At 41.4% G+C, this 24,548-nt stretch overlaps 1 protein-coding gene across 1 annotated transcript in view; it reads right to left on the bottom strand.

The window, feature by feature from the left end:
- Nucleotides 1–9,981: 9,981 nt before the first annotated feature.
- LOC126482103 (carboxypeptidase B-like) overlaps nt 9,982–24,548 on the bottom strand; it is a 190,355-nt gene continuing 175,788 nt past the window's right edge. The window contains exon 9 of the mRNA XM_050106078.1: nt 9,982–10,172. Within this exon, the coding sequence (XP_049962035.1) occupies nt 9,982–10,172 (191 nt within the window). The remainder of the gene's footprint in view (nt 10,173–24,548) is intronic.

The following is a 24,548-nucleotide window of genomic DNA, read 5'->3' as shown; positions in this document are numbered from 1 at the left end:
TCTTAAAGCTATCTTATACTAATACAACAGAAAATATTTACAATGGATTTCAATTTGTAGCACTTCTTTCTTGCACCAAGTTTTTCTTTTGCTGGTTCCAGAAGCACTAGAAGAATCTGTTTGGTTATAAGCTAAGCAGTTTTATTAGTAAGTACTGCAGACATGTGGTAGAAGACTGTTCATATTTGTGAACAGTTAACTTATTCAAACAGTGTCTCTACTTTCTCTTAAGAGCAGAAACACGTTGATCCTCTAATGGAACGACACAATATTAATATTACCTAGGAAAAAGTACCAGTGAATCTTCTCTTCCACTTCATGTGTTAAATTAGCAGCATCATAGACCATTATAGCACTTAGGCTGGTTGCATTGATGTACTGTGCAAGCAGTGTATAAATTAACATCATAGTGTGTTTTGCTTTAGTCTTTTTACGATTATTATCTACACGTTTATACACACCAATATGTATCTGAATAGCCCAGGTAGCAGAAGGCCTAGAAAGTAATTCGTTTAAGATGTATAATCAGCAATTAAAAATTCTCTTCATCTAAATATTATTAACTTTCACTTTCTTCTTCAGTTGAATTTCTGTTTACCTGTAGGATTAACTTCCTAGTATTCCTTTAGTCCAAACAGATATCCTTCTCAAATGTGGCATTAAGATTTCTAATAATTACAGTGGCTAATCCAGTCACAGATCATAATTAATGGTTACATCTAAACATAAAATACCACATATAATACAAATAAGTCCCTTCACTTATTTAGCTATTTCTTCATGCCTTAAGTCAGGAGATAACTTTCTTCATGTGGAATCCTTACAATTAGATAGGTACCCATATACAAAAGTTGTCATTTACATTTCTTTTGTGAAGAAGCAAAAATTTTGGTTGATGCTTTAACAGAATGTATTCTCCTACCTGATATATTTGCATTTGTTTGAATTATCTGTCACAGAACAATTTTCTCAGGCGTGCCTGCTTGATGGGTAGGATTAAAACTTTTTTTTATCTTCACTTCCCAGGAAGAGCATTTATCCATTCATTCTTCTCTTTCGTCCTGCTTATGAGTTCAGCTGGAGTCAAACGTTTCTTTTACAGTGCAAATTGTTCACTACCTGTTCAAAAAACTCCAGATATTTTACCCACTCGTCCTGATTGCTATGTCCCAATGAATCTGTTAAATTATTGAACGAAAAGTTCAATGTGATTTCCTTCAGGATGAAAGTGTAATATTAGTATCTTTAATGCCATATTCATGTAAAAATGTTTTCCATGATCGATAAGTGAAGTTCACAGCCTTACCCAATGGTAAGGTTGCAGGCTTCCCAACTTTTGGTATATTGCTGTATACTATTATTTTAAGAATTGGACCTGCTGCAGTAGACTTTGGGGCATACAGCGCAATCTACGTTTTTGCCTTACCTGATTAGTGACCGCTACTTGCTTGATCCATGGAGTGGTGTACGTGTGGTGATAATAGATTTCGTGTGGCAAACTTTCGTTTGATACTGATATGTGTTGATAATACTGGGCTTGCTTCCAAACACATGTACCTATCTTAATAGTAATTCTTTTTATTATTTTTGTTGTAGCTAGTCAGGAGACTCTATGATCTTTCCCTTAACCAGATTTTCAATATTTCTCACTTGATTACGGTGTTAGTGTGCTACTGGCATATGCTGTTCTTGTCTTAAGTAAATCTACACTTAATCCTGGAAGTATTTACCTTGCTCCGATTTTGTTTTTATTAAATCTCCTACAACATTCTGACTATCGATGTTTAAAAAAACATTTATATAAAGAGATGTCAACTATTTCATCATTTTGTTGTAGGAAATCAATGCCTAGTATGCTTTCTACTACCAATCCATTAGGAATCTGGAATGCGCATTTTGTTACTCCATTTCCTATTTTAATTTCCACGTGAGTTTGCATCTTGACGTTACATAACTGAACACCAATAGCTTTTGTAACTTCAAGAATATTATTGAACAAAAATTGGATGATATAATGCTCATCATACCACCTGTGTCCGCTACGATCATGACTGGTATCTATCTCATAACTGAATGTATCATGGCATGGACAGTCCCTTCACTCTGAACACGGCATTTGAAATGACCAAAATTTATTTCTTGTCAGATGCCCTCATCATCATTTTAAAGTAATAAGTTTACTATATTATCTTCGTTGCCCACAGAGCCAGCATTAGAGGATTCAATTTGGGTGGACTTTGTTTGTTGACCCCATATTAGCAGGTCGTGGCTCTTCCAAAACTTCAGTGATGTTTACAGTGGGATTCTGTGTGCACTGATCAACAATTCGAATTCATATTGGAACACCATGGCTGATATCGATATTATGCGTAGTTGGCTGGTTGTGATCTTCCCTCTGGGAATTCCACATATTGTTGATTTTATAGTTGTCATTATAGTTCAGCCAGTGCCTGTTACTACTGCCATAATAACCTGGGTGATAGCAGTTGTTATTCTATTTCTTTTTATTGAGTTCAGTGGATCACAGTCTAAATGTTGTGCATTACATGACGTAATTTATGCTATTCTCTCTTGTTTTGATTTGGTTATACCAATGGGCACGAAGTGGAGAGGATTGTACTGTGCGGTTATTGTTATGACGAGTCATTATTATGATTAATCAATTTTGCATCTCTTGTATGAGCTCAGGTGAGTCCAGCACAGACATAAAGTGTACAGGGTCATTCTCACATCCTACAACCAGTTTGTCCCTAAGATAAAGTGTCAGTTTAGAATTTATGTCCTAAGAATGTCTCGATTAGCTATGGGTTCGTCCATGTATCTTGTTTTATTTAGGTACTTTTAAAAGTATTTGTGAAGGCTACCCTGTCTACTATTAAAGGGGTCTGGGTTGAAGACCTCCTTTTGGAGTCTTTCCTAGACGCACTGCGACCAATCCTTAGCTGAAAACAGTCACACAAACTGCGCTTAATGTTGAAATTCTCTGCAGTCTCAGTGGCCCAACGGGTGGCTTCTCCCTATACGCAACTTGCAATGAAGTGAATTCTTCGTTGATCGATCCAGGACCTCAGTAGTACACCTTCAAATGACTGAACGAAAACAACTGGGTGATTGCTATTTTGATGTTGTGTGAACACTTGAAACTGTCTGTGTTTCAATAGACTTTTATTGACAAGGACAGATGACAACAGGGATGCTGCCTTCACCCCATAGAATGTAGTGCTGGGTAACATGCGTGTATTATTTAAATCATTGTCATACCTTCTCTCATATACTGTAGGACTGATGTACTTGTCTTCTATCCTGACAACAGAGATAGTCTAATTAATTCATCTCCATGAAACCGATATCAGTTCCTGATGGATGATACTGATTTGTGACATGATGTTTTCTCACCACTTCATCAAGTCCTTGTCTAGCATTGTTGCCATTTGGTTACTGTTGAAGTTCCTGCTTGAGACAATAGTTCACTAACTGCCTTTGAATAAAATGCGGCAATTCTGAATTCAATCTTTCATAAATATGGGCTTCACCATTTGAAATACACTTGGTATAATCTTTCTCAATCTCTCTTTTGTGTCAAGCTGAAGTTTAACTGTAGCCTCACGCTCTGCATGGAAATTCTCTACCTTTGAATGTAGGCTACTTACATACTCTTTGATAGGTAATTTGTCATCAGATAGTTGTTTCATTGTGTTTGGTAAGCTCTTCTATGCATCTTTCAGTGCAGTGATTTTGGTAGTTATGGCAATTTGACCAGTTAACATCTCATTTTGTTTTAATGTAATTTGATGTAATGGTGGTTAAGGTTGTTATCTGAGAAGTAGTATAAGTAGTATCACTAAACATGGTAGATATTTCATTATGAAATTCATCACTTTAGTTAACATTTCATTGAACAAAGCTGACATCTCAGTAGAGAATTGTTCAGTTTGAGATGACAATTTACTTGACATTTCCTGTATCGTAGCTACTAATCTGTGTAGCATTATGGTATTGTGATCCCTTATTTCATTAGTGGCAGAACTAACCATACAATTAATCACTTCATTCAGTTTCGTGGGCTGAAGCATTTATGCCATCTTACCACATCAGCGATTTCACTCTCATTGGTACTAAATCCTGTTTCATGAAGGGTTCTGCGTTTCATGTTAGACAATTTCCCTATCTCTAGAAGAACATGTAGAATGACTGAAATTGATCAATCCAAACTAATTTCAGCACACAAAGAATTTTTTGGAATGTGAAATTACTGAGATGAAACAACAAAACATTTCTGCACCATTATGTATGTTTGCGAGATGAACTCAGCTATTTTGTACAAATAAGGTACTCACTGTTGTTAAAGCTAACTACTGTTGTAATATCTGCTAAAATTTAATTTACCAAGCAGTTGTCGTTTTTCAACGAGTACAGCTCAAGTATAAAATCACTCTACGCTCAAGTAAACGAAAGTAGCCAATGCAATCCCTACCTTTTAATTGCAGCATAGTGTAGACAGCAAATTTTCAGAAATTTTGAAGTTTTATTACTTTTCTATTGATACTATTTTCTTTTTGTTTATTTCCGATATTTTTTTTATGTTTCAGTTTATTCTTTCTTGTCCTTTATCAGATGAATTGTTCATGAAGAGAAGGTTGTAGCAATGACACAACACAAATGCTTTACATATCATGTACATAAAATTTATATAAAGTCATGTCGACATATTTCCAATGTAATGCATCATTTAAGAGATATAAAGAGACACGAATTGTGTTGCTAATGCTTGTACTTATTTCATCTGAAAGCTAGGTGTTTGGAAGTGGAAAACATCGCACTGACCACAGCAGGGGAAAAATATATCGTCAGGAGTCCATTTTTGACTCAACTCAAACCTCCCTCATGGCCAAAATAAAACTCCTGTCTTAATCTGTTTTCCTTATATGCAGTTACAGTTTCGTTGTTGGAAAGCAGAAAAGTTCGGTGATGAAAAACGTAACAAAATGTGGCGTTATGCAACAAAATAAGGAGCATTACCCAAAGAAAAAGTAGTAAGCGAACTTCATGACAAGAAATTAAGATTGCAAAGTTAGAATTATGAAAAATACAAATGTGCATATGTAGAACTGCGCACTGATGGTGGACAACTCAAACAGACACAAACGCTAAACACATCATTAGTGAAAGGACTTTCATTGGATTACTATGAAAGGGAACTGAAAATAAATTTAACTGTTATGATTATTTTTTGTAAAATTATCGGTAGTAAAGAAGGCAGAAAGAAGAAGAAGGGTGATAGGGAAGTGGCTACACATCCCTTACTTATTTTTTACGTTGAAGAACGAAATTACGACAAAGATAAGGGTATAATTGGACACTTATCAGAACATGTTAATTTATGACAATAACTGATAGGGAGCTTCAGGTCAGCCAATTTCTTCAAAGAGAATATTTATCACTGAAATAATCCTTCTGTAGGCATGATACCTCTGTCAAAATGGATTTTTTTAAAAACAGAAGTTGAACAGCTACATCTCGGTTTTATACACTTGCGTCCAAAATAAGAGCAACAATCCGCTGTTTCTCCGTAGTGTGACTAACTCACGATATAATTACACAAGCTATCAACACATGTCCGTAAGACTGTGTTCTGCACGGAAGATGGCATTCCGGTAAACTGACAACCACGCCAACGATACGTCAGGATAATTATCAAACGGGATAGTGTTTGCCGGGTAGTCCCACATAAACAGTCGCTGTGTACACAGGTAATGACGGTGCAGTATGGCACAGATAAGACCCCTACCAGATTCCCTGCGGCGGAGGACCGTAGGAAGAATGGAAGTTGGACAGTCATTAAATGATGTGGCCCGATGGCTTAATGTGAATCACTCTGTTGTTTCTCGGATTTGGCGCCAATTTGTAGAGACCGAAACTGTGTCCCGAAGACCAGGGCAGGGCTACCTTGTGTGACATCAGAAAGAGAGGATCGTCATTTGGCACTATGGTACCACCTTATTACTGCACAGAAACTGGCGTATGTCCTCGCAGCTTCACTGGACGTGTTGTATACAACCAAACGATGCACTGAAGGCCTCGGTAGAGTAGTCTTTATTGTCAGAGACCTGCTGTATGTGTAACTCTGACGCGTCTCCACAGGATGCAACGTCTAGAATGGAGTCGTCATTGTGCCACCTGGACTTTCGAAGAGTAGGTCAATGTCCCGATTTGGTTTGGAGAGTGATTTTCAGCGGATTCACGGCTGGAGGGAACTTGAACACGATCTCTGGACCCAAACATTGTGGAAGGAGAGCGATATCGAGACGCATGACTAATTCTGTGAGCAGGAATCATGTTGATCACTCTAACACCTCTTCATGAAATTGAATGGGTGAATCGGTAAGGTTTAACTGCTGCTAGGTATCGTGACGAGATCTTGGGAACACGTGTGCGGTTTTTGCGAGGTGCTGTGGGCCCAGACTTCGAATTGATGGACGATAATGTTCGACCTCAGAGAGTGTCGGTGATTGATGATTTGTTGGAAACGGAAGATACTGCACGAAAGGCCGCGTGGAGTGGCCGCGCAGTTTGAAACGCCATATCACGGATTTCACGGCTACTCCCGCCGGAGGTTCGAATCCTCCCTCGGGCATGGGTGTGTGTGTTGTTCTTAGCATAAGTTAGTTTAAGTAGTGACCGATGACCTCAGCAGTTTGGTCCCTTAGGAATTCACACACATTTATTGCACACATGGTGTAACTTGCTCGCTGTCCCAATTTGAATCCCGTAGAGCATGTCTGGGATGCACTGGAGAGACGGACTGCTTCGCGTCAGCGTCTACCAACCAGTCTCCAAGACTTGCGAGCAGCTCTTCAGGAGGATTGGGCGTTATTGCCTCAACGTGAGACTGACGACTTCATTCACAGCATACTCCATCGTTGTCAGGTCTGTATTGCTGCCAGAGGTGGCCACACGCCATACTAAGCAGATTAGCCAGTTGTCGGAATGTGTATGCAAATCCGTTAAGTTGGAAAAGAACATTTTTCTCTGCCGATATGCATGTTGCAGTTGCAGTTGTTCTTTTTTTTTCAACTTTATTTTCACCTGTGCAAAACAAACGAAACTTTGCAAAATTTCCGTTTATTGCTTTAATTTTGGACACCAGTATATATTTCATTCTGCTTCGGCGTATTTTTTATGATCTTCTCAAACATTTTTGTGGAAAATTGTTTTGTGTAGTCTGTAGTTGATAAAGTATTGTTCTGGAAATACAAGTTCCGCATCTACACTTTTGATGAACTACAGGTATTGAACTTCTATTTGAAATAAATAAATAAAATAAAATAAGAAAATCAGCGACCGCAGCGTCTGTAGACACAATATAAGGTATAGAGATATTTAATAGCAAATGAAATATGGACCAACTTTTGGCAAGGAAATAAAGTTCTCCTTCGAAAATAGTGGAGAAAATCATGAAGAATGGAATAATTCAATGAAGTTCTATTAATCTTAGTCCATTTGTGATTATCTCTAGGAACAGGTCAGACACGAAAATGTATCCTACTTCACTGTTCAGCATGGTCGAAGAGTTAAATATGGCCCTGAACGATATAAAACCAGGAAAGGCCCCAGGGTTTGATGGGATTCACCCAGAATTTCTGCTCCACTGTGGTAAATTTGCAAGATTATGGCTTGCGCGATACTTCTCTAACGTGTTGCAAACTGGAAAAATTCCGCACACTCTCAAAAAGGCTAAAATTGTTGCCATATTAAAACCGGGCAAACCAAGTGACCAACCTCAGAGCTACCGCCCAATCGCCTTACTCAACATGATCTATAAATTACTGGAGAGACTTATGTACAACAGAATGAGCGAAGTCATCCTGGAGGCTGTACCGGTAGAACAGGCGGGCTTCCGGCCGAAAAGAAGCTGCACGGATCAGGTCCTCGCTCTAACAACCTACATCGAGGCGGGCTTCCAAAGACAGCAAAAAACATCAGTGGTATTTGTTGACCTGGCGGCGGCGTTCGACACTGTCTGGAGACAGGGCCTGATTTATAAGCTCCTCCGCATCGTGCCATGTCTAAAAACGGCTAACCTTATCAACGAAATGCTTTGCAATAGACCATTCCAGGTTGTCATCGGTAACAACAGAAGTAAATTCATGAAACTTAATAATGGCCTGCCCCAAGGTTCAGTACTGGCTCCACTGCTTTTCAGTATGTATATAGCCGATATGCCTAGGACGAGATCCAAAATGTTCGGATATGCGGACGACTGCGCCTTGGCCACACAACACCGAGTGATGGAGGAAACTGAGATCACACTATCCAGCGATTTGACCACTCTAGGAAAATACTTCCGTGACTGGAGGCTCCAACCCAGCCCATCCAATACAGAGGCCACTTGTTTCCACCTGAATAACAAATTAGCAAACAAAGAGCTCAAGATCCGCTTTGATGGCGGCATTCTTCCATATAATAGAACACCAAAGTATCTGGGCGTGACACTCGATAGAACATTGAGCTATAAACAACACCTTGTAAACACTGCTGAAAAAGTCAGAACTAGAAACAACATTGTCCAAAAGCTTTGTGGCACTAGTTGGGGGTCCACTGCCTCCGTTCTGCGTAGCTCTGCACTAGGACTTGTCTATTCTGCAGCAGAGTACTGTTCCCCAATATGGTTAAATAGTGCTCAAATCAAGAAGGTGGATGCAGTCTTGAACCAAACGATGAGGATTATCTCTGGAACGATCAGGTCAACTGCTGTCCAATGGCTGCCTGTATTGAGCCATATCCCGCCGCCACATTTGCGCAGAGAACACGCACTTGTCAGGGAGTGTCGAAAAATCCAAAATAGCCCAGATCTTCCTATCCACACCCTGAGTAATGGAATTGAGCAAAATAGATTGAAATCCAGACACCCCCCTCTCGCAAGTGCCAAAGATCTGGTAAAGAACGCTTTTATTCTTGAGGACCGCTGGAGAGAAGAATGGGAGGAAAAGACACCGCCTCAGGTTAACACCTTATTGGGAACATCTAACAGACCTCGGGCTTTGACTTGCCCCGCAAAATCTGGTCTACCCTTAACAAGATCAGGACGAGCCACGGCCGTTGTGCGGACTCCTTGTACAAATGGAGCATAGTGCCATCATCACAGTGCGACTGCAGCGCTGACAGGCAGACAATTCACCATATCGTGGTAGAATGCCCTCTGAGGGCCTATCCTGGGCCAACAAGGGACTTCATGGATGCGACTAACAGTGCAATCGATTATATTTCTATCCTAGATGTTTGTTTGTGATATTGTAACTGTTTTGTGTGTTATGTACTTTTAGATTTTTCATACGTGATTTGTACTTGCCATACGCTAAATAAAAAAATAAAATGGCCACGGTAGTATTTTTTTTTTAATTACTGGCTTTCAAGACGTGCCCATACAGCCACCTCAGTAAATGAATGTCAATTATGATGACACGAACTTCATGACGACATAACACCAAGTCCATGAGTGGAGAAAATCACCGACCTGGCATCTTCGGTCAGCCATCTGCCATGCTAACCGCACAGTTACCGAGGCGGATGCCGTAGGAGGTTCTAATAGTTTTTTTTTTTAATTTTTATTTTTTAAAAAATGAGGAAAGTCCTCTCATAATTTGTACAGTACTACAGTCCATGAAAACTGGATCTTGATAACCGATTCTAATACATAATGTATGGTAAACGAAACCTGTTCACTCAGTGAAAATATTAAAGTAAACACGGTTTACGTGAATACTCGTACGGAGCAGTGTTTCTTAGAAACGAGTATTTCTAATCCTGTTACTTGTGATGCATTGTTGGAAAAGTATGCTATGTTTCAAGAATGGAAATGAAATTTACAAAGGGTTTATTGTTCATCTTTTGCACTAATAATCAGAAAACTTATAAAGTATTCTCTGTTTATTCCAGCAATACGTGTATCATGTGCAAATGATCAATTAGTGGTGGTTCTTTTTATCCATAGTTATCAGCAACATATTTCCCATAGACGCGCACGGCTTCGAAGAATTGCGTCACTATTTTCAGGATGTCTGATGCTGGAGGGAAGAAACCCATGCTACCACCACCGGGAAATTCGATGGTGTAGGAGAGGGCTACTCCGCCAACACTCTTGATCCAGTCATCACTGCCGCCGGCCGCAGCGTCTGTAGAAACAGCACGAGGTACGGAGTTATGACATATGGAACAATGTGTATTTACAAATCCAATGAAGAAATTTTTCTTACTGAATGTAACAGAGTATCTCGACCTGATGACTCATGCATCTGACAAGAGAATAATAGATATAATGAATTTAATTTTATCGAACGTTTTCTTGAAAGTGTCTAGAAGAAATTAGTTGCGCGTACAATTGTTTTTTATAATTCATAGGAAAATACCAACATCAGAAGCCGTAATAGCAGCATGACTCCGTCAGGAGACCTCATCTACTTCGAATGTGGGCTCAACATTAGATGTCACCTGAGTAATAAACACATCCGAGAGCTTCCCGATTGCTGTCGATGTGATTGTGAAGTGGAAACGCATAAGAACACACACAGCTAAACAAAGACCAGATAAGCCTCATGCACTAATTGACAGGGGCCATCGAGCACAGCGAAGGGTGGTTGTAAAAAAACGTACGAAATCAGCCTAAGGTATCATTCGTCAATTCCGATGTACTACCAGGACTCCAGTTAGCAGAGTTAAAAAGCCACACATCTTTGCAGTCAGTGCTAAGCGACGCTTCAGGAGGTCTGATGAGGGATGGCACTGGATCAGTGGATCATTGGAAACGACCGATTTGGTGTGATGTATTAAGCTATACCCTCTAGCAATCCGATGGAAGGGCTTGGGTTTGGCGAATGTCTGGAGAATGGTACTTTCCATCATTTGTACTACCAACAGTTACGTAAAGACGAGACGGTGTTATGGTGTGAGGGTTACTACTGGTGGTCATTCTGCGATCCTCTCGTTAAGATTAAGAAAGGACATGAACACATTTTACAGAATTGTGTACAGTAGAGGAACACTTCGGAGACGATCATAGTTTGTATCAGCATGACTTTACACCCTGACATAAAGCACCATCTGTGAGGCAATGGTTTGCGCACATTCGTGAAATAGACTGCCCTGCCCATAGTGCCAACTTAAACGTAATGAATCACCCGTGGGATGATTTAGAACGTTGACTTCGCTGTAGATCTCAGCGTCCAACATCAATACCTTTTCTAGTTTCGGCTCTTGAGGAATGATAAGCTACCACTCCTCCACAGACATTCAGAAATCTCATTCAAAGTGTCCCCAGCAGAGAGCAAGCCGTGAAAAGATGAAGTCTGAACTCACCCGACACTGATGTTCAATAATAGCTATCTGGATATTTTTCGTCGGATAGTGTATTTTGAGAACATCAACCGGCCCGCTACACGTTCATTGCCAAACCAAATATAAATTTAACTTCAACTGAACAGCCGGCCGAGGTGGCCGAACGGTTCTAGGCGCTACAGTCTGGAACCGCGCGACCGCTACGGTTGCAGCTTCGAATCCTGCCTCGGGCATGGATGTGTGCGATGTCCTTAGGTTAATTAGGTTTAAGTAGTTCTGAGTTCTAGGGGACTGATGACCTCAGATGTTAAGTCCCATAATGCTCAGAGCCATTTTTCTACTGAACATTCTTCATTCTGTTCGACGTGTTGTGTTCTATTAGTGCAAAATTCATCCAGCTGCCGCATATCTGAGAAGAGATTTAACTATATCGTAGTTTGATTGTTACTAGATGCTGTGGTACAGTATCGAACGCCTGACGCCTTTCGGAATTTTATGAATAGATAGATTATATAATGGTAAGACAGAGATTTAGATACTAGGTTTTAAATTGTAAGACATTTCAAGGGGCAGATGTGGACTCTGACCACAATGTATTGGTTATGGACTGTAGATTAAAAATGAAGAAACTGCAAAAAGGTGGGAATTTAAGGAGATGGGACATGGATGAACTGACTAAACCAGAGGTTGTACAGAGTTTCAGGGAGAGCATAAGGGAACAATTGTCACGAATGGGGGAAATAAATACAGTCGAAGAAGAATGGGTAGCTCTGAGGGACGAAGCAGTGAAGGCAGCAGAGGATGAAGTAGGTAAAAAGACGAGGGCTAGTAGACATCCTTGGGTAACAGAAGAAATATTGAATTTAATTGATGAAAGCCGAAAATATAAAAATGCAATAAATGAAGCAGGCAAACAGGAATACCAACGTCTCAAAAATGAGATCGACAGGAAGTACAAAATGGCTAAGCAGGGATGGCTAGAGGATAATTGTAACGATGTAGAGGCTTATCTCACTAGGGGTAAGATAGATACTGCCTACAAGGAAATTAAAGAGACCTTTGGAGAAAAGAGAACGACTTGTATGACTAACAAGAGCTCAGATGGAAACCCAGTTCTAAGCAAAGAAGGGAAAGCCGAAAGGTGGAAGGAGTATATAGAGGGTCTATACAAGGGCGAGGTACTTGAGGACAATATTATGGAAATGGAAGAGGATGTAGGTGAAGATGAAATGGGAGATACGATACTGCATGAAGAGTTTGACAGAGCACTGAAAGACCAAAGTCGAAACAACGCCCCAGGAGTAGACAAAATTCCATTAGAACTCTGACAGCCTTTGGAGAGCCAGTCCTGACAAAACTCTACCATCTGGTGAGCAAAATGTATGAGACAGGTGAAATACCATCAGACTTCAAGAAGAATATAATAATTCTAATCACATAGAAAGCAGGTGTTGACAGATGTGAAAATTAGCGAACTATCAGTTTAATAAGCCACATCTGCAAAATACTAACGCCAATTCTTTACAGACGAATGGAGAAACTGGTAGAAGCCGACCTCGGGGAAAATCAGTTTGGATTCAGTAGAAATATTGGAACACTTGAGGGAATACTGACCCTACGACTTATCTTAGAAGCTAGATTAAGAAAAGGCAAACCTACGTTTCTATCATTTGTAAACTTAGAGAAAGCTTTTGACAATGTTGACTGGAATACTCTCTTTCAAATTCTGAACGTGGCAGGGGTAAAATACACGGAGCGAAAGGCTATTTACAACTTGTACAGAAACCAGATGGCAGTTATAACGGTCTAGGGAGATGAAAGGGAAGCAGTGGTTGGGAAGGGAGTGAGACATGGTTGTAGCATCTCCCAGACGTTATTCAATCTATATATTGAGCAAGCAATGAAGGAAACAAAAGAAAAGTTCGGAGTAGGTATTAAAATCCATGGAGTAGAAATAAAAACTTCAAGGTTTTCCGATGACATTGTAATTCTCTCAAAGACAGCAAAGGACTTGGAAGAGCAGTTGAGCGGAATGGACAGTGTCTTGAAAGGAGGATATAAGATGAACATCAACAAAAGCAAAACGAGGATAGTGGAATGTAGTCGAATTAAGTCTGGTGATGCTGAGGGAATTAGATTAGGAAATGAGACACTAAAAGTAGTAAAGGAGTTTTGCTATTTGGGGAGCAAAATAACTGATGATGGTCGAAGCAGAGAGGATATAAAATGTAGACTGGCAGTGGCAAGGAAAGCGTTTCTGAAGAAGAGAAATTTGTTAACATCGAATATTGATTTAAGTGTCAGGAAGTCGTTTCTGAAAGTAATTGTATGGAGTGTAGCCATGTATGGGAGTGAAACATGGACGATAAATAGTTTGAACAAGAAGAGAATAGAAGCTTTCGAAATGTGGTGCTACAGAAGAATGCTGAAGATTAGGTGGGTAGTTCACATAACTAATGAGGAGGTATTGAATAGAATTGGGGAGAAGAGGAGTTTGTGGCACTACTTGACAAGAAGAAGGGACCGGTTGGTAGGACATGTTCTGAGGCATCAAAGGATCACAAATTTAGCTTTGGTGGGCAGCGCGAAGGGTAAAAATCGTAGACGCAGACCAAGACATGGATACACTAAGCAGATTCAGAAGGATGTAGGCTGCAGTAGGTACTGGGAGATGAAGCAGCTTGCACAGGATAGAGTAGCGTGGAGACCTGCATCAAACCAGTCTCAGGGCTGAAGACCACAACAGAAACATGAACACGAAATCTCCATTCTCAACTGAATCTACGGTATGTAAGATACCATGTTTGAATAAAGCAAACGCTGTTTCACTCAATTACTTTTTGTTTTTGAATCAATGCTGATTTTTTGACAAAATATGCTTTTACTAGACTGGTGGTATTTGACTTCAGACTTCAGCGTGTGTGGTCTGTAATTTCATGGTTCCGGTCCTTTAGCTTTTTATGAAGAGAGTACCCAACTCTGTTTTCAAGTCAAGCAGGGCTACCCGATAAATATAAGCTCGACAAATATGAGCGCTTAATGGGGCTAATCTGTAGCGTATTCATCGCAAAATCTATTATGAACTCCATTAAGGCGTGTCGCCTTGATTGCTTTAAGTAGTTGTAAATGTTTCCGATATCGTGAATGCTTGTTTCGATATCTCTTATTTGCGAATAGGTGCTGCTGCCAACTCGCCAATAAATTTTTAAATTCAAAATTTAATCTTTTTTTTTGTCGGTTGCCTTCAATTTCAACGCCAGACAAAATGATGGATAAGATCCATTCATTGACTACGTAAGGTCAGAAGTTTCTAGAATTTCCCGATTAATCTTTCCCCTGTAAATGACTGTGGAAATTATTATAGATTTCACACATACACGAACTGCCACAAAGTCTCTTGGATCAGTTTCCCTGCATTCTCCTTTTGTACAAAGTGTGCAGTAGTTTGTCGGCACTGAACTAAACGTTCTTAGTTGGTCGTTTAAGAAAGTTATTACTGACTTTCAGTTCTGACTAACATAAATACTTTTCCAGCTTTCTATACCACGTTTTTGGCTTCGTAGTTCTTGAAATATCACCATAGTCACAACTGCTCCCTCCTTTGTGGCCCTCTTGAAAAGATTATACCTGTTTTGCAGTCAGGAGGTTTAAAATATTTCTTCCCCATTCGGGCTGTCGAGCAATTTACTCGAGGCAGTTGATTGACGTTTCTAGTATGTAAGCCTAAAAAGTTCTAGAAAGTTCAGAAGTCTTCCATCCTTTCTATTCATCGAAATTTCGACTCGACTGTTGCGGAGACTATTACTAATCAGCCTAGCGATCCCAGAATTACTCTTATCAGTGACTTTCCCTTCTGTTCAAATGGAATCTCGTTGCTGTTTGGCTATTGACAGAAAATTCTCGACGAGCTGTGGAAATCTCACCTTAGGTAACACCCTTAAAATATAGTGGGTGTCTCATCCTCATAATTTATTTTTCCAGATTATAAGTTACATATTTACCAAGTGCACTTACTTTTATATGTCATCCCCTATCGAACGCTTCTCCCAACGCTGGCGGTGTTGTGATGGTGTAATTTATTGTTATACAACACAGTTGTCCCATCTTCGCCACGAACACTTCTCACTGGCGCACTTCTCTGTGCAAGTTTCGGGCTCTGACCGTCTTCGAAGAACTGGATATGGTCAAAATATAACACTTGTTTTATGTAAGTGAAGCAATGAGCACTGCATCTCCTCGTATGTAGTATATTTCCTCCGTCGTTTAGTTCAGAGAGTAATATGGCTGGTTAAAAATTCTTTAGCCTTTCCAGAGTTATATTTAGTTTCACGTGTCACCCCCTTCGAACCCTCATCACCATCTCGAGGTGCCTTAGGGCTGTGGCTGCGTCACACAACTTTTTTGGTGGAAATATCTCTAGGAGTTCCTTATTACTCTTTCACCCCACCCCTTCACTCTCACGTTCCGACCCTTAAGTGTGCTACAGCTGTTTCGACCGGCATATTTTTTAATCCTGATAGTAGCTAATACAATGATAAAATCACGCGTACCTAGTTTGACCAAATATTTACAACGGTTCCAGATTAGTGTTGGAACTGATATACATACAACTACGTTACCAACATTATACTGCGCCTTCTGCAGAAGCAGAATTCTGATATTTGTATCCAAGAGGAGCTCCAAAACTATACAAGGTTATTCTTAAGTACCTTCAGGCTTTCAGAAAACGGTTGTGTAGAAGTTACAAGACATATAGGAATCAGAGAGACATCAGTGGATAGAGCACCTCTTCAAATTTTTAACTCACATGACAGGTGCTCAGTGTTTTCACAGTTTGTAACGTGACAAACGCCGATAGGTGCGTGCTATTCATTCAAGTCACTGGTATGAACTGCCTGGGAAAGAGCATCAGCAGTTCGTTTTGCAAATCTGTTCATTGGGTTGTCTGTCTGGAGGCGCGAACTAATTCAATGCGACGATACGGAGAGGATGATACGCTGGTGTGCACAACTTAAGGGAGAAAGTAACTTTCGCATGATGTGTCACTGACAAGTGACACAGCTCGATGAAAATTGGACAATATTTAGAAAGAACTGCTACAGTTTAATACAGAGTGTAACTGAGAGAAATATGCAATGAGACGAACAGTAATGACACTTTTGTTCAAAGACAATGAGTACACCGAAGTCACTGTGATTCCCTGGTTATTACAAAAGGCAGGACATGGTTCTTAATTGGGTGTGTGACCACCACGGTCGGCAGTGTATGCTCTGCAACGTGCTCCCATCCTGGCCTCAATGATAGTAACGAGTACTTATAGTAGGGCATTCCACACCTCCGCCAGTGCGACTGAGAACTGCTGTGCGGTCAATACGTCTCCCAGCAACATCCCACTCATGCGCTATGGGATTTAGGAACGGGGAATGGGCAGGCCAGTCAATCCACCGAATGTCCCATCGTTCCAAGAGCTGGTCCACCTGCGCTGTTAAATGCCATCGCACATTGCCACCCATAAAAATGAAGTCAGGGACGAATGCAACCCTCAAAAGATGTACATATTGAAGGTGTAAGCCGTCGCAATAACGCTGACGGGTTATCACACCTTGTTCAAATATTGGAAGGTCAGTGTGGCCTGCAACGTTATACCTTCCCACACCGTAACACCTGGAACACTAAAACGACTACGTTCGACAATATTCCTGGGTGCATTACGTTTTCCCACCTCCCATATCCCGATTCACTGCTGTCAGTGAATCTGTTGTCATCCGAGAAAAGCGCGCGACCCACTTTCCTTTGATCTAGTCCCTATGTTCTTGGCTCCATCACAAAATGTTCCTCCGCCGTGCGGGTATCAACGCAACACAACGTACTGGTCGATGGGAAGTCGCCGTGCCACTGTGGGCCTGATTTCCTGCATTTCAGTCCTGTTAAATATGGTTGCAACTGCACCAGCTGTTTGAGGGGTCTCCCTTCTCGTGTGCTGCACAATGTAGCAGTCATCCGCTGCTGTAGTTGACCTCCTCTACAACGGGTAGCAGTGCTGGTTGTTCAGAATGCTATCTATGCTTACAGAACAATGCTGTGGCTAATACGAAACTCCTGGCCTACATTCGATACTCTTCGTCCTTCTTCCAGTTTCCCGATAGTTTTTCCTATTGATAAGTCATCCAAATAAAGTCTCCAGGCCTTGTTTTAAGGAAGAAGACCAGCACAGTTGACCAGTCTGCTCCTCGTGCAACTACTCGGCAGTGTTCATTATGAATCGAATCTTGGAGCCATGCTATGTCCATTTTTCTGTATATCTTGTAATTTTAGTGCTGCTCTCCAGAGGTACTTCTGAAAAACCTTGTGTATTTTAGAATTCTGAAAAGAAAGGAGAATAAAAATATATGAAGAATCATTTTTCGGGTGACACTTACTTTGACTTTAATCATTCGTATTTCAAGAGCGCACCCCTCCACGCTCGCACTAGCATGTTGACTATCACAAAATGTTCTGCTGTCACCTCTGAAATGAGTTAATATTTCAATCAAGGAGTCACAAGATCTGTGTTTGAGTAAATTTACCCAATAATTCGGGGACTTTGGGAGATAGTAGATAGAAACGTTTGAGTAAACAATGGGTTAAGGGCAGAGTAGCGAAAGGTTCCAGGAAGAGTGTCATGGGAAAAGAAGCCTCTGTGAAAATCAGAACAGGTAGTAAGGGATGTTCACGTACCTGTTCGCCATTTGTGATACATCATGCAAGGGTAGGATACTGTTACCACGCAGCTGCTAGATACTAGTCTCAATCGATGCAGATGTGTCATAGACTTCTGTGATGACCTCCCTGCCACAATAGTGACTGGACACAACAAGAGACTGATGTTGGTTGAAGTTTCTCCTTCTACGTCGCCTACATGTGCTGCTTCACAATGTGTGCCCATCTATCTTCTAAGCAGGTGGCCGAGTGTTGGGGAAGATCTGATGGCGTAGCTTAGACTCCATGTGAGACGGCACATCAAGTTACTATTCCATATCCGAAAGTATGCTGTCTCAAATCTCGTCCATCTCACCACACTGCCTCCGTTGGGTTTTGGATGTTGTCTTAGCAATCCAGGAAATGGCGACTGCGGTGTCCGGCGTCTTCTCGTTTGGCTCAATTTGTTCGGTGATGAAGATGATGGCAGGTGTCTCCTGGTCAGTGATGACCTGCCCCTCCTTCTGCTCTGTGAAGTAGCCAGCGGTGGAGGCATGGCTCTGAATTCAGCCCTCTCTGCCGCCTTGAAGGCTTGGGCCACAGTTGCCTAATCAGTGGCAACGCATTGTGTGGTGTATGTGTCAACGGCAGCCGGCACGGTAGCTCAGCGTGTTCGGTCAGAGGGTTACGTGCCCTCTGTAATAAAAAAACTGAGTTAATCGATCATCAACGAACTTAAAAGGATGTCTCACGACGTCCGCCCCGAGCAGACGAAACGAACAAGAGCGAACAAAATGAGATTTTAAAAAAAAAGGGGGGAGGGGGCAGCGTCTTTGATTCATAATCAAAACGTCTTCGGTCCCGGGTCCGATCCTCGCCACTGCCTAAATTTTGATAAATAATCAGCATTAGCGGCCGAAGACTTCCGGCATAAGAAGTCAGCCTCATTCTGCCAACGGCCTTGTCAAAGAGAGCGGAGGAGCGGATAGAGGTTCAGGGCACTCTCTTGTTCTAGGGGTGGGAAATTACCCCTAAAGGAGGAAGAATCAGCAATGATCAACGACATGAGGATGCAGAAGGCAATGGAAACCACTGCATTAAAGACACGTAACGTGTATCCACAGGACATGTGGCCTGTAATTGAAGAAGTGTCATGATGATCTCTCCATTGGCAAAAGATTCCGGAATAGTCCCCCATTCGGATCTCCGGGAGGGGACCGCCAAGGGTGAGGTTACCATCAGAAAAAGATTGAATAATCAACGAAAGGATAACGTTCTACGAGACGGGGCGTGGAATGTCAGAAACTTGAACGTGGTAGGGAAACTAGAAAATCTGAAAAGGGAAATGCAAAGGCTCAATCTAGATACAGTAGGGGTCAGTGAAGTGAAGTGGAAGGAAGACAAGGATTTCTGGTCAGATGAGTATCGGGTAATATCAACAGCAGCAGAAAATGGTATAACAGGTGTAGGATTCGTTATGAATAGGAAGGTACGGCAGAGAGTGTGTTACTGTGAACAGTTCAGTGACCGGGTTGTTCTAATCAGAATTGACAGCAGGCCAACACCGACAACGATAGTTCAGGTATACATGCCGACGTCGCAAGCTGAAGATGAACAGATAGAGAAAGTGTATGAGGATATTGAAAGGGTAATGCAGTATGTAAAGGGGGACGAAAATCTAATAGTCAAGGGCGACTGGAATGCAGTTGTAGGGGAAGGAGTAGAAGAAAAGGTTACAGGAGAATATAGGCTTGGGGCTCGGAATGAAAGAGGAGAAAGACGAGTTCTGTAACAAGTTTCAGCTAGTAATAGCGAATACCCTGTTCAAGAATCCCAAGAGGAGGAGGTATACTTGGAAAAGGCCGGGAGATACGGGAAGATTTCAATTAGGTTATCATGGTCAGACAGAGATTCCGAAATCAGATACTGGATTGTAAGGCGTACCCAGGAGCAAATATAGACTCAGATCACAATATAGTAGTGATGAAGAGTAGGCTGAAGTTCAAGACATTAGTCAGGAAGAATCAATACGCAAAGAAGTGGGATACGGAAGTACTAAGGAATGACGAGACACGTTTGAAGTTCTCTAACGCTATAGATACAGCAGTAAGGAATAGCGCAATAGGCAGTACAGTTGAAGAGGAATGGACATCTCTAAAAAGGGTCATCACATAAGTTGGGAAGGAAAACATAGGTACAAAGAAGGTAGCTGCGAAGAAACCGTGGGTAACAGAAGAAATACTTCAGTTGATTGATGAAAGGAGGAAGTACAAACATGTTCCGGGAAAATTAGGAATACAGAAATACAAGTCGCTGAGGAATGAAATAAATAGAAAGTGCAGGGAAGCTAAGACAAAATGGGTGCAGGAAAAATGTGAAGACATCGAAAAAGATATGATTGTCGGAAGGACCGACTCAGCATACGGGAAAGTCAAAACAACCTTTGGTGACATTAAAAGCAACGGTAGTAACATTAACAGTGCAGCGGGAATTCCACTGTTAAATGCAGAGGAGAGAGCAGATAGGTGGAAAGAATACATTGAAAGCCTCTATGAGGGTGAAGATTTGTCTGATGTGATAGAAGAAGAAACAGGAGTCAATTTAGATGATATAGGGGATCCAGTATTAGAATCGTAATTTAAAAGAGCTTTGGAGGACTTACGGTCAAATAAGGCAGAAGGGATAGATAACATTCCATTAGAATTTCTAAAATCATTCGGGGAAGTGGCAACAAAACGACTATTCACGTTGGTGTGTAGAATATATGACTCTGGCGACATACCATCTGACTTTCGGAAAAGCATCATCCACACAATTCCGAAGACGGCAAGAGCTGGCAAGTGCGAGAATTATCGCACAATCAGCTTAACAGCTCATGCATCGAAGCTGCTTACAAGAATACTATACAGAAGAATGGAAAAGAAAATTGAGACTGCGCTAGGTGACGATCAGTTTGGCTTTAGGAAAAGTAAAGGGACGAGAGAGGCAATTCTGACGTTACGGCTAATAATGGAAGCAAGGCTAAAGAAAAATCAAGGAACTTTCGTAGGATTTGTCGACCTGGAAAAAGCGTTCGACAATATAAAATGGTGCAAGCTGTTCGAGATTCTGAAACAAGTAGGGGTAAGCTATAGGGAGAGACGGGTCATATACAATAGTTACAACAACCAAGAGGGAATAATAAGAGTGGAGATCAAGAACGAAGTACTCGTATTAAGAAGGCTGTAAGACAAGGCTGTAGCCTTTCGTCCCTACTCTTCAATCTGTACATCGAGGAAGCAATGATGGAAATAAAACAAAGGTTCAAGAGTGGAATTAAAATACAAGGTGAAAGGATATCAATGATACGATTCGCTGATGACATTGCTGCTGCTGTTGTTGTTGTTGTGGTCTTCAGCCCTGAGACTGGTTTGATGCAGCTCTCCATGCTACTCTATCCTGTACAAGCCTCTTCATCTCCCAGTACCTACCGCAACCTACATCCTTCTGAATCTGCTTAGTGTATTCATCTCTTTGTCTCCCTCTACGTTTATTACCCTCCACGCTGCCCTCCAATACTAAATTGGTGATCCCTTGATGCCTCAGAACATGTCCTACCAACCGATCCCTTCTTCTAGTCAAGTTGTGCCACAAACTTCTCTTCTCCCCAATCCTATTCAATACTTCCTCATTAGTTATGTGATCTACCCATCTAATCTTCAGCATTCTTCTGTAGCCCCACATTTCAAAAGCTTCTATTCTCTTCTTGTCCAAACTATTTATCATCCATGTTTCACTTCCATACATGGCTACACTCTATACAAATACTTTCAGAAATGACTTCCTCACACTTAAATCTATACTCGATGTTAACAAATTTCTCTTCTTCAGAAACGCTTTCCTTGCCATTGCAAGTCTACATTTTATATCCTCTCTACTTCGACCATCATCAGTTATTTTGCTCCCCAAATAGCAAAACTCCTTTACTACTTTAAGTGTCTCATTTCCTAATCTAATTCCCTCAGCATCACTCGACTTAATTCGACTACATTCCATTATCCTCGTTTTGCTTTTGTTGATGTTCATATTATATCCTCCTTTCAAGACACTATCCATTCCGTTCAACTGCTCTTCCAAGTCCTTTGCTGTCTCTGATACAATTACAAGGTCATCGGCGAACCTCAAAGTTTTTATTTCTTCTCCATGGATTTTAATACATACTCCGAATTTTTCTTTTGTTTCCTTCACTGCTTGCTCAATATAGAGATTGGATAACATCGGGGATAGGCTACAGCCCTGTCTCACTCCCTTCCCAACCACTGCTTCCCTTTCATGCCCTTCGACTCTTATAACTGCTATCTGGTTTCTGTAGAAATTGTAAATAGCCTTTCACTCCCCGTATTTTACCCCTGCCACCTTCAGAATTTGGAAGAGAGTATTCCAGTCAACATTGTCAAAAGCTTTCTCTAAGTCTACAAATGCTAGAAACGTAGGTTTGCCCTTCCTTAATCTAGCTTATATGATGAGTCGTAGGGTCAGTATTGCTTCACGTGTTCCAACATTTCTATGGAATCCAAACTGATCTTCCCCGAGGTCGGCTTCTACTAGTTTTTCCATTCTTCTGTAAAGAATTCGCGTTAGTATTTTGCAGCTGTTACTTATTAAACTGATAGTTCGCTAATTTTCACATCTGTCAATACCTGCTTTCTTTGCGATTGGAATTATTATATTCTTCTTGAATTCTGAGGGAATTTAGCCTGTTTCATACATCTTGCTCACCAGGTGGTAGAGTTTTGTCAGGACTTGCTCTCCCAAGGCCGTCAGTAGTTCCAATGGAATGTTGTCTACTCCGGGGGCCTTGTTTCGACTCAGTGCTCTGTCAAACTCTTCACACAGTATCGTATCTCCCATTTCATCTTCATGTACATCCTGTTCCATTTCCATAATATTGTCCTCAAGTACATCGCCCTTGTATAGACCTTCTATATACTCCTTCCACCTTGCTATCCTGAGTGAAAGTGAAGAAGAATTAAATGATATGCTGAACGGAATGAACAGTCTAATGAGTACACTGTATGGTTTGAGAGTAAATCGTAGAAAGACGAAGGTAATGAGAAGTAGTATAAATGATAACAGCGAGAAACTTAACATCAGGATTGATGGTCACGAAGTCAATGAAGTTAAGGAATTCTGCTACCTAGGCAGTGAAATAACCAATGACGGAAGGAGCAAGAAGGACATCAAAAGCAGACTCAATATGGCAAAAAAAGGCATTTCTGGCCAAGAGAAGTCTACTAATATCAAATACCGGCCTTAATTTGAGGAAGAAATTTCTGAGGATGTACGTCTGGAGTTCAGCATTGTATGGTAGTGAAACATGGACTGTGGGAAAACCGGAACAGAAGAGAATCGAAGCATTTGAGATGTGGTGCTATAGACGAATGTTGAAAATTAGGTGGACTGATAAGGTAAGGAATGAGGAGGTTCTACGCAGAATCGGAGAGGAAAGGAATATGTGGAAAACACTGATAAGGAGAAGGGACAGGATGATAGGACATCTGCTAAGACATGAGGGAATGACTTCCATGGTACTAGAGGGAGCTGTAGAGGGCAAAAACTGTAGAGGAAGACAGAAAGTGGAATACGTCAAGCAAATAATTGAGGACGTAGGTTGCAAGTGCTACTCTGAGATGAAGAGGTTAGCACAGGAAAGGAATTCGTGGCGGGCCGCATCAAACCAGTCAGTAGACTGATGACCAAAAAAAAAAAAAGTGTCAGCGTTCCTCATTTGCATCTTCTCTGGGTCGTGCTGTGTTTTCCGACTTTCCACTTGTGGCCTGTCCCTGCTACCACTTGGTTTGGCCCTTCGTGGGCAGTGGAACTGCAGCTGGTTTTCCTCTCTGCTGAATCAGGTTTGAATCAGCTAGCTGGCTTCATCTCCCAATTTGCCGTTGTTACTTTGCGGCTGGGGCCATAATCCTGATATCTAGCTGTGACCTGACAAAACCTGGCAACCTGACCAGTTGGCAACATGGGACTCAACAACACAGCAGGTGTACATCGGAGTTTCTTCTTTGTCTCTGCTGCAGGTGCAGCCGTCATGCTCACCTGAGCACTTCGCGTGCCTCGCGGTGTTGGGACATTACTTAACCACTTGGTCTTCACCTTGCCAGTTGAAGCACTGGGGTTCACGGTCCAGGTCTCGAGGGAGAGAGTCCTTGACATGGAGTCAGACACGCTCGTTGCCTGCAACTGGATTGTGGCGTCCGAGCCAATGGACTCTACACCTAATTCGAGCCCGCAGCGCTCGACCATCTCGTCACAGAATTCTGTCCACCCTGTGTGTCTGCGCTGGATGTACAGAAGAGAAAGAAGCATACGATCATCTTCTCTCTTATGGAATCAATCAGCAAGCTCGCTGTGAACCACTATTGACGGCCTTTTCAGTGAGCCGATTTTCCCTCATCCGGGTCGTCTTCCGTCGCCCAAGCTGCAAGCGCGGAAAAACGACAAATTTGGCTAGTGTTGTAAGAGTGACACTTACGATAACTGTGCAATTA

This window comes from Schistocerca serialis, chromosome 5 (assembly GCF_023864345.2).
Source record: "Schistocerca serialis cubense isolate TAMUIC-IGC-003099 chromosome 5, iqSchSeri2.2, whole genome shotgun sequence".
Classification (NCBI taxonomy): Eukaryota; Metazoa; Arthropoda; class Insecta; order Orthoptera; family Acrididae; genus Schistocerca; species Schistocerca serialis.
The sequence above is the reverse complement of the archived record's forward strand: the minus strand, read 5'-3'. Positions and strand labels throughout refer to the sequence as shown.